Source organism: Eschrichtius robustus, chromosome 7 (genome assembly GCF_028021215.1).
Source record: "Eschrichtius robustus isolate mEscRob2 chromosome 7, mEscRob2.pri, whole genome shotgun sequence".
Classification (NCBI taxonomy): Eukaryota; Metazoa; Chordata; class Mammalia; order Artiodactyla; family Eschrichtiidae; genus Eschrichtius; species Eschrichtius robustus.
In genome coordinates, this window is record NC_090830.1 from 97,100,841 (window position 1) to 97,117,358 (window position 16,518).

At 34.1% G+C, this 16,518-nt stretch overlaps 1 protein-coding gene across 1 annotated transcript in view; it reads left to right on the forward strand.

Moving 5' to 3' along the window:
• Positions 1-16,518, forward strand: part of PCDH15 (protocadherin related 15) — a 1,145,650-nt gene that overhangs the window by 864,158 nt on the left and 264,974 nt on the right. The window contains exon 18 of the mRNA XM_068548948.1: positions 6,669-6,801. Coding sequence (XP_068405049.1) covers positions 6,669-6,801 — 133 coding nt within the window. The remainder of the gene's footprint in view (positions 1-6,668; positions 6,802-16,518) is intronic.

The window sequence follows — 16,518 nt, forward strand, 5'->3', positions numbered from 1 at the left end:
AGATGTTACATTTATTATATCTTTGCTTATGTATTTGAATGTGATTCTAGACTTTCTCCACTATTCCATTAGTTCAGCTATTTTTTTATGAGCTATTATCACACAATCTTAATTGTTAAGATTTTAAACTATGCTTTATAACACAGTGGTGTGAACTTAGCTCATTGATTTTCTTCCTTAAAAATTTGCTGGTTACTCTTTCTGTAAATTTTTTTCTTTGACTTTATAAAAGCTACTTAAGTATGTTTTTTTTACCATATTTTTATTAGCAACACATTAAATTTATAAATTAATTACTTAGGGTTAAATTATACATTGTTGGTGTTGAATCTTTCTATCTAAGAACTTTCTGTCTCTTCATTTGTCCATGTTTTCTTTTGTGTCCTTTAGTAGATTTTATTTTAAAAATATTTTCTTTATATATATATGTCCTATACATTTTTTTGTTGGGTTGTTTCTCATCTTTTGTTGTTACTGTAAATAGACTCCTTCTTCCTCATTCTTCTAATTGGTTGACACATATGTAAAAGCTGTTAATCTACATTAATTTTAACCCACTTTCTTATTTAATTCTCTTATGTTTTTGTAGTTTTCCAGTTCATGTTCCTACGTTATCCAAGAATATATTTTATAAGTAGTGATAGTTTGATGTCTTTCTATTTTTTTTCTTCCCTTTAATTTCATTTGCTAGTACTTCCAATAAAGATGCTTGTCTTGACTTTGAGTGGGAGTACCTCCTACATTTCCCTATTATATTGGTTTATGGTTAAAAAACATATTTTATTATGTTAAGAAAGCATTCTTCTATTCTTATTTTATTGACTTTTTAAAAATAAGAATGGTCATTTATTCAAGTCAAATAAATATCCATCAGCTATGAAGACAATAATGAATTTTCTTTTTGAGCCAATGCTAGGATGATTGATCTTAATACAGTTCCTATAATAAATCTATTTTTCATTCCTGATATAAATCCAAGTAGGCCTTAGTATTTTAATCTTGAAATAAACTGCTGGATTATATTTGTTGGTATTTTATTTAGTGAAATTAGTCCATGTTTTCTTTTTGATAAACTTTTGTGAAGGCTTTATATAGTTGTTATGATACTTCATAAGTGAAATAAACAAAAACCACAAAGAAACACGAAAATGAATTAATAAGTTTGACGACTATGAATTAGTTGTAAACATCTCTAAAGCCAATAAATAAATCCAAATTTGGTTCTTTGAAATATAAATAAATAAAAACATAAATAAATTTATAAACTTTCAGCTAAACTAATCAATAAAAGTGGGAGAAAGTGCAACTTTACCTAATAAATTCTGAGAGGGAAATAACAGAAACAGAAGAAATTGAAAGAATCATTAAAAGACCACTTTGCTTTAATAGCTGTAAAAGCTTGAAAAGATGGATGAAATGGATAGTTTTTCAAGAAAATATGATTTACCAAAATCAATCCCAAAGATTAAGAATTCTTAAGAGATCAATAGTATTTTCCTCTATAGAGGAAAATACTACTCCAAACTATAGCAGGGCCAGGCAGTTTGACAGAAGATCTGTAACAAACCCATTAACCATTAAAACCTTCTCCAGAGCAGAGAAAAGGACATTGTTTCCCCTGCAGCACACCCACATGAGAGATTTTTCTCTTCACACCCCTCTTATCATTAATCATAGAGATTTGGCAGGACCCTGTAGTTCCTCATTGATATTTCTAGACTATTCTTTCTCCTTCTCCTTGATATTTTCTCTTTAATTTCATTACATAAGAATGTACGTAAGAATGTACTATCCAGTACTCCCTGCTACTGTCATCTGCAGGTGACAGGTCCCTCCCCCATTTTCTCCTCTTATCTCTAACCTCATCTCCCACTGTCATCTACAGACCTGCAGGTCACTGCGGAAGAGTTTAGTTCTAGTCTGCTTGGCATTCATTTCAACAGTATGTTTGTCAAAATGCTTGGTGACTTCAATGTCCAATATGTGGTATAAAGCATCTCCAAACTTACAGTCACTTTGGCCAAAGATCCCTGGAGCCATCCTCAATGCTTATCTTTCATTCAAACTCCAAATGTAGTCTTGAGCAACAACTCTAAGCTCTACCCTAAAAACATACTCAGAAACCAACAAATCCCCCTACTTTCATTATTAACATAGCAGTCCAAGCCACTGTTCTCTCTAGTGTTGAAAACCTCTTCTAATTAGAAGTCTAGTTAGACTTCTGCCTGTGCCCCCTTCAGTCTCCTCTCAACACCATGTACCTAAGTACATCTTGTCCCTGTAACTTCCCCTGAGAAATTTCTGTGACGTCTAATTTAGCTTTAAATATGAAATTTTTGCTCCTATGGATTTCTGTATGTACTTCCAAAATAGTAAAGTAGAACCTGTGAACACTGAAATGTAAATATAGCTTTTTTAGTGTGATGTTGGTGGGAGACAAAGGAAGAAAAGAAGTTTTTTGTCTTAAGTCTACTAGTGAAAGCAATATAAATACCTAGAACCTTCATCTTAGAGACAATGTAGAAGTATAGTTACAAATAGACACCCTGTAGCATATGTTGACACATTTAAAAGAAAATTACCGTACAGATTGTGCAGTCCTCTAAATGTCAAGGACATCACCTCAGTACCACTGAGTACTATTGTCATATCCAAAAAATTTGACTTTTTATCTTTTTAAAAATTATACCATTTCTGAAGTTAAAGCTTCTTAGGTCTATCTTCATAACCTCTTTTTATTCATATTTTATTTTGTTCTTAAAAACACAGCGTTATGGATGAAGTTTTATTCATGATACAAATAATTAAAATTGATTGTAATATTATAGCCTGATCCAAAGACTTGAAATTTGTGATTTCCTGTGAGATAACATCCTTCATTGCAAACCAAGGATGTTTTATACTCCCCACAGAAACACACACACACACATCAGATAACTTAAAATGTCTTCAATTTACATCCCACTTTTGTTCTTGTAGGATGTGGGGAGAAAGGACAGGCAGATTTTGAATTCAGAAGCCTTGCCTTTTAGTTTATCTGTTGTTGCTAATTAACTTCATAACCTTGAATCTGTCACTTAATCTTTCTGATTTTCTAATCCTCTTTTGTAAAATGGGAGTTAAACTAGATGGTTTCTAGGGTCTTTTAAAATCATACGATTATCTGAGAAGTTACATCACCTCTCTTGTTCTACTTTGACCTCGTTACCAAATGCGAAATAAAAACTTTATGATTTTTATGTTTAGAAATAGAGAGTTATCTACATTATACTGGCTATATTACAAAAATAAAATTGGTATTATATAGATTCTCAGTTTTATGCATTTAAGACTAGCTATAAAATATAATACAAAGTGTTCACATAGAATTTATTATAATTTATTATTTACCTCATGACTGTCCTGTTTTATTATGTGCTTGATCAATGCTGTTGAATTACTACTATTTATTACAGCATTAATGATATCATTTTATTGTTAATACTCTGGCATTTTGTTTTAGGAAAGCTAACTCTGACACTATGCTGACATCAGGGATAAAAAGGAGATAGCATTTTAGAAGGCAATAGCTATCAAGAAGGTTAGTGCTTATTTAAACACATTGTAGGGAAGTGTCAGGATGTTAAAGATGAGAAATGCAAGACCTTGAATTATGATCTTCCCCAAATAACTCTAAGATCCAAGAATGTGTGTTTGTGGAGGTGGGGGACACGATTAGCAATTCTAGCATTTGAATTACTGTGGAGAGGAGCAAAGGAAGCAAAGGAGTAAGGGCAGATGAAGGAGACGGTCATGTTGGACCATAGTTGTTCACTGTCTTCTGCCTTGGGGAATAGTCTTTTTTGTTTTGCATTTAAAATTTTTCTTCTCTGTGGCAAAGACACAAGTTTCATCTGAGTTAGAGGTCCTTATTGTAGTGCTGTGGATATAAACAGTTTAGCCCTCTAAAATGGGAAAATATTCAAAGGGGGAAAAATAAGGAAATATACAAAGTACAGTAAGTTTAGTACGAATGATAGTTTTAAGAGCAGAAAGAGACCCATATTCTGGTAAAGATTTTATAAAGTACTCCACACCAGTAAGCTGAAGCTCTAAATATCAAAAGCAGGAAGGCTGTAACTTTTTGAAAAGAAGCTTTGAATTTGGGGTACAGGTGTGTTCTAGGTCAAAAAGAAAATGTTAATCAGTGAGGGAATCTCTTGCCTCCAAGCTTATTAAGGAGAGTTTTAGGTCAGTTTGTAGAGGAATCCCCTGGGCTCCTAACTTAAAAAGCAGGTGAGTCTACATGCTATACTCCCCATGAACTTCTGGGACAGTGGTCTTCTGAATCAAGCGTGTGTGAGAAAAACCTTGTATACCCATGGAAAATGTAGATTTGTGGTCCCACATCAAAAGATTCTGATCCAATATGTCCGAACCCTAACACTACCACACTCCACTCTGGGGAGGCAAGAGGGGATACTGTGCCTGTAGGTTTTTAGCCAAGAAAAGTAAAAAGATGCGATTAAAATGTCTAAAATATTTTAAGGGATGAGAATAAGGTAAATGTAAACTTATTTAGTTCATTCCACAGAATAGAATAAGAAGCCTTATTTTGAACAGTTAACAATAATAACTGATAAGTTTGTTTTTCTATGTGTGTATATACTTAGATATATACACACACGTGCATACACATACACACCATACATATAATCTTATTTAATCCTTATGCTAATCTTAATGTTATTATTATTTTTAATTATCAGATGGAAATAGTGAAACTGAAAGAAGTCAGTTGCCTATGATCACATGTGGTAGCGTAAAAATTCTAACCCAGGAATGTGTGGTTACGAATCCAGTGCTCATCGTCACTCAGCTAGGGTTATTACCAATGTGGTATAGGGTAAATGTTATGAGACTTATGCATAGAGAATGTGCTGGCAGCAAAAAGGAAGAGATTTATGAAATGTTTAAATCAATTGATAAATAACAGACACTTAAAAAAGTCAGGATTATGAAGGGTAATATCAGCAATAGTGTATATCTTGGGATGGCTGTTGGAACAACCAGATCACCACCTGGGAGGATAATAGGCCCACCTCATATTGACAATTAATGTATTCCTACAATATAAGAGTGGGACTCTTTGCACACTAAATTTATAACTTGCTGATATTTTTCTTTTTCATCTAGCCATTATAGTACCTATAAGTTAAACTTAATACCTCTAAGTTTATAAGCAGCATTTCATCATCCATTTTAATCTACTTTATTTTATCCTTAAAGCACAAGTTGTAAAACAAAATTGAAAAGAAAAGCAATTATATTTTGGTTAATTTTATTGGCAAATTTTAATAATGAGATAAAATCAGAGCAAGAAAGAATGCAGATACTTTAACTGATTATGAAGTCTAAGAGATTTTAATTTAAAATGAGATTACTTTGGAACAATATTGTGATAAATTTAAGTATGAAATTTTTTTGAAGTCACTGCAGCTTTTTAGAGGTGCTTAGTATTCTATAGGTATCTATTCTACTGAGAACATGTTCAGAAACAATTTGGACTTAGGCATAATATAAGGTGATAAGCTAGAAAATCATTTTCAGTGCCTATGATCTGTATTTCTCTTAAGGGCTTTTCAAAGTAAACTATTATAGAATAATAATCTCAGAAAAATGTTTTTGGTGACCATGTCTTTTAATTGATGCACTTAATGCAAAGAGCTTTGGGCTACTTTAAGAAAATTCTAGCCCCCAAATAGAAATTGTAAGAAATGTGTTTTGAATAAAAAGGCATGATTTTGTTAAAATAAATTTAAAGCATACAACTCAGGCAGTGGTGGTATGTTCTTCAAGATAGAAGAATAACTTTGTAAATTCGCATGTCTCATTGATATATTTTTGCCAGTGTTTCTTCTGTACCAACCTTGAACACCTTCTTCACCTTTTGCTGTGTAAAGAAATGTCAGAGTTTAGACATATCAGAAACGGTGATTATGTCAATGCTAATGTTTTTGTCCTTATAATAATAGAATATATTTTTATCCCTCAAAAACAATGCCCATCAATCTAAGGCTTCAATTAAATCTAGTTTCTAAATTTCTATATTATACTCTTTAAAGAAGACTTAAAAACAAATTTGGTTTTGTTTGCAACTATTTTACACAATGATTACTTTATGATACTGATTCTTGATATGCATTTCATTAAGCCATTGATGTCAGCAACAAAACTAAGAAAACACAGCCCATATTTTGTTTTGTGTGTTATTTTAATCAATACTCTCTCTGCTGGTTTAATAGGAAGAGAGCCCCAAGACCAGCTCTTTTTACCAGATATCTATAGAATATTGTTTTGCTATTAGAGAAGCATTACCAAATAAAGTCAGAAGTCAAGTTAATTTATTAGCTTTATTTGTACAGCTATTCCTTTTTAATTCACACTATTGATCTAAGTAGGAAAAATATGTACCTGAGGCATTTGTTTTCCTTTTACTAAGATAATTTCATAAAACATCATCTTTTGGTGGTAGCTTTATTTTTCCATCCTTTCATTCTGAATTATTATTTCCTATAAAAATTCAGAATTTCCTCTCCTGTAAACCCAATAACAGAATATCAAATTCAGTCTGTCATTAAATGTGATGTAGATTTTTACCCCTCTTGTTTGCTTCTCTTTCTCTGCAGGCACTCCATCTGCACTGTATACATTGAAGTGCTTCCTCCAAATAATCAAAGCCCTCCTCGCTTCCCACAGCTGATGTATAGCCTTGAAATCAGTGAGGCCATGAGGATCGGCGCTGTTTTATTAAATCTACAGGTATGCTCCTTAGTGTACGTATAAAATTCTAGCGACAGCCTTGAAGGCTAATGGGTTTATATCTGTGCATGGCGGGGGAGAAAAGCTCACATGTCTGCTTACACTCTAGTGAATGAAAATTCCATCTGGAAAGGAAAGCAGGGATAATATGGATGGAGGGTTTCCACAGCTAATCTATTCTATTGATTGCCACTGTTGAAGAACTAACGTTAGCTGGCAGGGATTATCTGCAATCATTACAAGAGATAATGAAGGGATTGGAAACATGCACTTGAATATTTTGTACTTTGCATCCAAAGAGTCTGCAGCTGACTATTATTTTCTGTCTTGGATTCCTTTGCCCCAGCAGGATTTATTTTTGCTGCAGTGTTCTGTATAGAAAATGACTTTAGATTCACCGGCTGATGGTAGGCATTCTAATGCTGAGGCAGACAATTTTATTCTGTGCCCATGGGCAAATCTTGTAATTGCTGTGCCTCGGTTTATTTGTTTCGATGAAGGGGGTAGCTTTAGGTGATATTTCCATTTGCAGCTCTAGATTCATGGGCATATGAGTTACTTGCAGAATCATAGCTTGATTTTCACAATTTATACGTTCCTAACTAAAGCACATTTGGCCAGAAAATGCTGTATTTTCAACTGAATCTACAGCTTCAAGTTGGGCTACATGTGGTGTTGATAATAACTGTCACCATAAAAATCATAAGGACCATAACATGACATATTATTTTACCTTTGGGTGTTCAGAGGACGGAGGATTTATCACCTCCTGGTGTTATATGGAAATGGCAGGAGGTGCTGACATGAGAATTCAGGAAGCTGGCCTTGAAGGTTAGGAGAGATTTTAAATGTGATGATTTAGGAAAATCCCAGCATCGATCTTTACCATCAAATGAGGTGACACGAGGCATCTTGCTCAATGCCATTTGAATACAGACACCCTCTCACTCAAACTCTGATGATATACAAGTGAAGATTCCATAGAATGTTTGTACTAGAAAGAATGTAAAAAATAATGAAACATATCAACCTCATTATCTAGATGTGGAAAGTGAACCTTACAGAAATTAAATGAGGCCTAACTCAGCTGATTGAATTATCATTATTTCCAAAACAAGGTTCATTCCATTATATCCCACTCATTATCTGAGGCTGCCAAAAATTTGGTTGACATTACCAGATACTTCTCTTCGCCTCTGCTCTCGTATTTATTTTGTTGCTTTTTTCCAGGCAACTAGAGAGAATTTGCTTTTGTTGTTCATTTACTATTAAAAGATGGGAAACAAAATTATACGAAAGTAGACATATTAGTAATAAGGAAATTTGGGGGATTTTAATGGACAAAATAAAATAAAAAAAACCTATAGTTTCTTTAGGAGGAAGAAAACATTTAGTTAAGTCATGAAAATGATAAAATATGGAAAACCAAATATGAAGACAAGTACCTTTATGGAATAATGAAAATCCTTCTTTACATATATGGGGATTTATTTTGTTTAAACAAGAAGAAAAGAAAACTAAATCTTAGATTTGTAAGTTCAGGCCAAGAAATTTTACATGTTTTATGTTTAAATATTTCTTAAAAATATGCCTTTGTATAATTTAACTTTCTATGAGTAAGATATAATTTTACCTGTAAGATGGCTCAGGTTTTGTTTCAATAAATCCCAGAAATATCTAGCTACCATATTATAGGAGAATAATTCTACCTGTGAGTTAAAGGTGAAAAGGAGTTGGCCTTTTTCATATCTCAAATCTCTCTAGTACAAAATCTGAGGAAATACTTGAAATGACATTTCTATTCACCCTTTGTGCTTCTGGTAGAAGCAAAAATAAAGGGTGCCAATTACAGTGGCAGTCTCTATTAGAAAGAACTAGGGTGACACCATCAAGGCATTTTTCATAGGCCACCAACCATACACTTTTGCTAGTGATCAACTGAGACTGAATTTAAACTAGTGACCTAAAAGTTGAAAAGCTCCCATCAAATTACTCTTCCAAAGACTTGTAATAACAGAATGCATGAGAGGTACTTCTGGCTACATCCTCTCTTTTTCACACACGGTACTACCCGCTGCTGACTCATAGCTCAATTTAGAAAGACAAGATTTGTGGGGAAATATGTTTTCGAAGATAACAGTGGACTGACTTCAAAATAATCTGTTCTGACTGAGATCAAAGTGGTTTCTTTTCAGAGAATAACCCTTGTTCATCCCCCACTTCCTTTCCCCTTGTAGGTATTTTCCTTTCATTCTCTCTAAAAGTTGTTTGGGAGGCTGTGATTTTCCTCAGCTGAAGGCTGTTTTGCCTGGCTGCTGTATTGATGGCATTTAGTGGAGGAATAAACACAACAGAATAAAAAACAAAACCTAGTTATTTGCTGCTACCCAGGAGTGATGCATGTAATATCTACCCATATATTTTCTCCCCATAGCCAAAGAAATTCACATGGATACTTGAGTTAATAGGTCAAGAATGTATAATCTTCACATAGGCAAATAATTCCACAAGTTCATGGTAAAATTCAGTGAGGCAGGGATGTCTTATTTTCCCTAAGAAGGGACTGCCAGTATTTTCAAAATATTTATTTTGAACACTGAAATATATAAATAAACAAATAAATATGTATACTTTAACACGCATGTTTTCCCATTTAATTCTTATAAAAACCCAAAGCAATTGGATCTATTGTTATTACCATCATAACTTTACAAATGCAGAAACTGAGCCACAAAAAGTAAACGGCTCTTTTTCCAAGCTCATTGTGCTAAGAAGTTGTAAAGAAAGGACAAAATCCTAAGCATTATGGTTAAACATTTATGTGCTTACCCACTGTGCCTATGTACCTGAAGTATCCCTGCAAGTTCTGCATTTTCTGTTCTTTATCCTACTCAAGCTGTTAGGGGACAGGTACTCTCTCCACACTGAGGTCACTTTATGGTTTGGCTGATAACCATTGTTCGACATTCAGAAGTCTCCATCTATTAATCACCCTCACCCCTACCCCGACTGCAGAGTATTGCCTAGTTCACTTTCCGGACAAAGAGAAAATATATATGCTCCTTAAAATCAGCTTACTGATAAACAATCTTTTTAGAAATAGTTGATTTGTGCATATTTCATATAGTCCATTCTTAAAGATGGAAGGTCAAAAGTTAATTGTCCAAATACCAAATCCTGTGCATGTCTATTGTTTTAAATAACAAACTAAAACATACATTCAAAAAATTTTGGTTGATTCAGTAGAATTTGACAAATCAGAATGTTTTATAAGTTCTCTTAATTCAACTTATTAATTGTCCTTGTTTTCTACCATAATATTTCTCAATAATTTATTTGCTTTTATTTTTAAGTTTTTGCTTATAAGTTGTGATTACATTATTGAAAGTCAGTTACCTTAACCTGCTAAAAAAGTTATATCTCTTCAACATATGTATAATGCATCATGTCATTTGGTCATGTTGGAGAAGAAGAAATTTTCTTCTACCATTCCAGTTCCTTCTGACTGGTCTGAGAATTAATTTGACATGAGACAGATTAATGGGAGGGAATCAAAAAAAATTTTAATAACCCTTATACATGGAAGAGACCCAGGAAAACTGAGTAACTCACCAAAATAGCTGAAACCCTCATCTTAAATACCGTCTTCAACTAATGACAAAAGAAAATGTTGGGGGTAGTGGTTTGGGACTTCAGAGAGGAGGAAGGCAATACACATGGATATGGAAGAGCAAATGTTTGGTAAATAAATGTTTGCTGGATGAGGCAGAGACAATGGGACACAGAGCGGAATTTTAACAGACTTTGCTATGTTCGTCCCTGTCTACACACCTAGTTCATACTATAGTTATTGATGGGGGTAGCTTCCATCCTGGAACAGGTTCTCTATCTACATTCTTTTAGGCAGTTAGAGGGAAGGTCAAAGGCTCTTCCTGAGTTTTTTGGGCCTTAAAAGTAATCAACCTAAATTAATACTCATGCCAAAGAGACACACTCTGGAGTGACAGATTTTGCTCCCCTATAGCCATCACCCTGACCCTAATAAATAGGCCAATATTATTAGATATTATTATCTTCATTATCTGGCAAATGAGGAAACTGCAACTCAGAAACAGCAAGATTTGTGAGCCAGAGTAGTTTTTTTTGTTTTAGCTCTATCTACTATATCACAATATTGAGGGTTAGGCTGTAGAAAAACTATTAAATTTTATTTTTTTCCCGTTTTTTAGGGGGTGGATATGTTTTATATTACATTAGTTCTGTGTTTTCTGAAGGTTAATTTTATGGTGTTATATGAGGGTAAAAGATACTAAAGGTTGAGAGAAGATATGATTTAGTATAATGGTCTCAGGAAGAAGTAGTTAAAGGAAAAAGTAATTGACTGTTTTTATCCTTTCTAACATAGAGGATATAGAATAGAATTTAGATTATAACCTGGATAAAGCACATTTGAGTAAAAAAAAAAAAAAATAAATTCCCAGATTCTACTTCAAAGAATTCTTGGTTCTTGGTAGAATACTCTCCAAGGGTAGGTAGGAGATACCCCAACAGTCTTGGAAAACTTCACCATAGAGGTAGATGAGGATAAATTTTTTGGTGCTCCAGTGTTTGGTAACTCAGTGTTTCTCCTAGTCTTAGACTAAGAGAAGAAAATCCAGAAGAAAGAAAGGGAGATTGAAAATTGAATGGCTGATTAGACTTGAGTCAGTGCATTTACAAGGGAAAGGACATTGTAAAGAGATGTCATGATGGAGTGGGCAGTCAGCAAGAGGGCATGAACTGCTCCTTTGAAGACTTTTTCCAGCGTTGTAGGTAAGATGGATCCTGCCTAGGTCCACAGATTTCAGAGTTGAGGCTTTTAAGTGTAAATAAAAACTAAGAGGACTGCAGCATGTGGAGAAAAAAGCCATGTACACCAAGATATACAGCAAGAAGCCACCAACTGTGTGTTCTGTAGAAGATATGGAAGAATTTCTCAAGGTATGACCAATTCCTAAGATGGCTGCTTGGGACCATGTCCCTTAACAGTGGAGTCTGTTGGCACCAGTCCACAATAATTTGGTGCAATCCAATACAGGCAATTCTTTTATTTCCCTCTCTAACCTTTCTATTCCCTCATCAGAGTGATATTGAAAGGAAGAAAAAATGAATGAGTGAGAAGATCACATTCTCCTCACTCCAAGTCCCGAGAAACATAATTTGTTTTAAAATAAAGAGGAATGCATCATACAAATAAAAATGAGGCAGTTTTGCTAAGTAAGAGTTATAGATTTAATTGAGACATTATTGATGAAGTCAGCTACACACCAAAAATGGAGGTGATCAATGCAATAGCCTTATAGCATCCTGGAAGAAATAAAACCAGTTAATTTGTTACCCAAAAGTTGAGATTCCTTTTTTGATCTGAGTATAAGGATCATGCAAGTCTTAACTTTTGCACCTACAATGAAAGAACAGGGGAAAAATATATTTAGGAGATATCATGGAGGTGCAAACCTGTAGCATTTGGCATTTAAAACAATCAACTCTGGACCTGCCTCATTCCATTCCTAGATTCCTAGTTGTGATACTCTCCTGCATTGCTAGCTGAGCAAAATGATAAAGTGTATTATTTTCAAGGCCTTGACATTGCTTCTAACATGGCTTATTCAAGATGGAAAACCTAGTTTCTTTCATACTTCTACAAATAATCAAAATATCCATTTATCCACAGTAAGCTTATGCCTGACTATAGAGAACAAATCTTAGTTATGAACAAGTTTGAATCAATTGATCCATTCACCTGTTGCTGGTAAGGTCATACCAAAGGAAAGTTCAACTACACTTTGCAAAATGGATAACAAACATATATATGGGAAATGGAGTAAAGATAAGACCCTCTTTGCATACATCGTGTTCCTGTAAGGGTGAAGGATTGGGATTAGAGGAAAATAAGTGCTGGCAATTGTTCCTTGATTTAAAACGTCTTTCTCCTTACCCTCTTTTTTTTTTCTACCAATTCTCTATTTTATTGACACATGGACATATTTCTGAAAATGAGCAGTGGTAGAAAAATAAATGACTTGAAGTGATGACAGTGTTTGATTTTTTCAAAAGTAAAGAACAGATATAGTAGAGCACAGATGGACAAACTACAGCCTCTGGGCACAGTGGCATGTTTGTATGCCTGGTAAACTGAGAATGGTTTTTATATTTTTAAAAGTTTGTTAATAAAATATAAACAAATAAAAATGAAACAGGAAAACAAAAAAATAAAGAATAATATGAAGAGACCACAGGTGGCCTACAAGCATTTTAATGACTTAAGGGAAAAAAAGGTTTCTGACCCTGGTAATACACAATTGAGTATCATTCAAAAACAAAACAAGCAAGCTAATTAACAAAAAGTCCATTATGTTTAAATACAGTATAAAAAAGAAAAAAAAATGTAAAAAATATTTTGCACCCCTAAGACTTAGTGTTAGTTTAGTATATTAAATTGAAATAAAGGATCATTTATTTAAACTGTGTCAACATTCTCTGTTATCTGCTCTGGGTCTCACATTAGCTAGTTGAAAACAGAAGCAACATTAGTTATTAAGGTATAGTTCATATATATAAGTACATATATTAGGTCAATGCATATTTATTAAATAAAATAACAAGGACTAACTTATCCTTTGGTATAATCAAAAAACAGAATTTTAAGAGCTTGGGAAACGGGGGAGGTTGTTGTCTTTTGGGTAGGGAAGCAAAGATTAAGTGAGATAGCATGTAAGCATGTGAATTGTATAACTCAGTACCTAAAATGAAAAAAAAAAAAAAGTTCTTAACTAATAGTATTTTTATTCCTATTCTCCAAGAGGAATGAACATTGCCATTTTTGTTTTTCAGTTAACTCATGCTAAGATTTAAGATTTAAGATTGTAAAAGTGAGCAAGAAGGTACTGAGCACTTGGAATAATGGATAGAAAAGTGAAATATCAAATGTGGAGGGATGGATATGTTACCAAACTTGTCACCTGCACAGGTGCTGGGGGTCCTAGCCCAGCTGAGAACCCTTGTCTTGCCAGAGAGGTTCTTTTTCTGAGCAGATTGGCATAGCCAGTAAAGAAAACAAAGCTGAGACTGGAACAGCACAAGCTTTATTCAATGGCCAAAGAATGGAGAAGGGGGAACTTAGTTTGCAAATCAATTTCTCAAGGCAATTTGAGCAGAGACACCATATATATTGGAGGGTCGAGGTAAAGGGTAGGGAAATGGAAAGAGTGGGAGGAATATTCATGACTTATCCAAGAACAGGGTGGTGGTTTGGGCCTGGAACTGACTGCAATACTCCTTTTAAGTCCTTGCATGGGCTCTTCCAGTCATTGTCATGGCAATTGTCTACTGTCATGGCGCTGATGAGTGTGTCATTTACCATGCTAATGTATTACAATGAGACTCAAAGTCTACTGAAAGTCAAGTCTTCTACCATTTGGGGCCTAGCTGATTCTAAGCAGTTCTTGTTTTGCTCTTTGCAGCTTCCTCCTGAAACTTAGATAAGAGCAATTGGTTTCCATTCAAGGGAGGGGCAGGGGTATGATTCTGGGGCAACAGCTTTGGTAACAGATACAATCCAAAGAATACATTCACCTACTTTATGATTTTACTAGTTCCTCCATTGAGAAGGAATGATCACTTGTGTTTGAGAACGAAGTGAAACTTAGAAAGCCCAAGAGATGGCTAAGACATCAATATTAATAATAATAGCATCAACATCTACTTTTAACTGAGTGCTACTATCAGGCAGGAACTACACCAAGCACTTGAAAGCTTCCTCATCTTTTATACTCCCAACAAAGCAGTAGCTTTTCTAATGTCAAGCAGAACCCTGTTGCTGAGTGGGGATTCCATCTCTTCTGATCTAGAGGCTATATACTGTTATTCATTATTCTATTCCGCCTTTCCTAGAGATTGAAGTTCATTTATTTCTTTCAGTTGTACGCAGACTTACAAACAATCCCTTTAATAGCAGAGTAGATCTACCCACAATGCTAATCATTCTTTTCTTTCTAAGGTGTGCTTGATCAGCCTTGATTTTATTTTCTTCTCTTTGCTTCTTGATTCTTTACAAAAGTGAAGGAAAATATTATACATGTAATGTCCATTGACACTGGGAAAACTTAATTTAACCACTGCTTTAAACTTCTGGTTCCACTTATCAGTGAGCTGACTGGCTCTGGCAGCTTGAACCACTTTTCCTGGCTTCTCCTTCCTGAAGACTGCAAAGCAGGTAAAACAGCTCAGACACAAATAGTAGGAAAACAGTAGAAAGTGGTGTGAAGCAGACCAAAACGTAAGATGTTGCCACCTCTGATCATCTGAGAAAAAAACATACATTTTACTAATGAAACTACTTGGATATAAGTGTAAGATGGTGCTTTGGTCAGCTTGCAACGTGCATTTTCTTTTCATCTTTATCCATTTTTCTCATTTTTAAAATAGTTTCAAAAAGCTGTAGAATTTAAACTCTATGCTTCAAAGAATTAGTATTTTTCATCCTGAAGGAAAATTCATGCTGCCTTGATCTCACTACAGAATTGACCCATTTCCAGAACAGTATGAATGAAATGCAAGCCATCCCTCTGCATTAACAGGTCCTGTAACAGGTGCTAATTTGTTTTTCTGATATCTTTGAAACGCTCTAGAAGTTTTGAGAGTTTTTTCTTCTTTTTTTCCTTTTATTGATGAATATTTCTTGTAAAATAGGATATATTTTTCCCTTGAAAATGATGCAGGAGTTTATGATTCATGAATGTGTTGCAGCCAAATGTGCATGAATCATAAGCCCTGTGCTGTAGATTTTGCAGTGTCATTTATATTATGAGGATCACTTTGGATACATTATCTGGAGATTTGCTCTTCTGTCATCAAAGAAGCTTTTCTTTGAACACTGATGTGTTACTATATTGATTAACACTGGAGATTGTACTGAAAGATGACTATTTCCCCTTCAATTTCATAATATATGACTTATTCTATTTAATAGGTTGCCCTGATTTTGCTAAGTGTGAGGAATAAAAAGCTCATTCATTTTCCCCTATATTTTCATTTCATATAGTAGAAAATACATTTTTTTTATCTTTCCTTGTACTAGATTTCAGATGGCTCTTTCATCATTAACATTATCTCAAAAGAATAATGTCATAGAAGTTGAAATACTTTGAACACTGATATTGGTTACCTGATTCCAAAGTATAATTTATAGTTTATATGGAGGATAGCATACATAAATAGATAGGAGATAGTTAACATATATTTTAGAGCGAGAGAGAGAGATGTCTCAATGCCAAGCAAGCACGTTTTGCAAAAATTAAATCTGATTTCTAGTGTAAATTTTTCTCCTTTAAAGCAGATGTTCTGATATGTCTAAGTTTCAAAAAAAAAGTTTGATGTCCTTGACACTATGGTATGTCTATTATCTAGGGATGATTTTTCATCTCTAGGCATTCAAAGCTGCCAAAAGTGAGGAAAATGCATTTTTTAGGTATTCTCTATTCACGTATGTATCTTTCTCTTCCCAAGGCATAACTTAGCCTCGTGTAAATCTTCCATAGACAACAATATGCTCATAGGCATGAAGCCAGAGAAGTGTCAGGAGGTTAGGTGAAGGAGAATCCTAGGTCTGATATATTTAAATAGCTATTTTCTAAATCATTTTTTCTTTGATCCTTCCTTGCTTAAGAAAGAGATAAG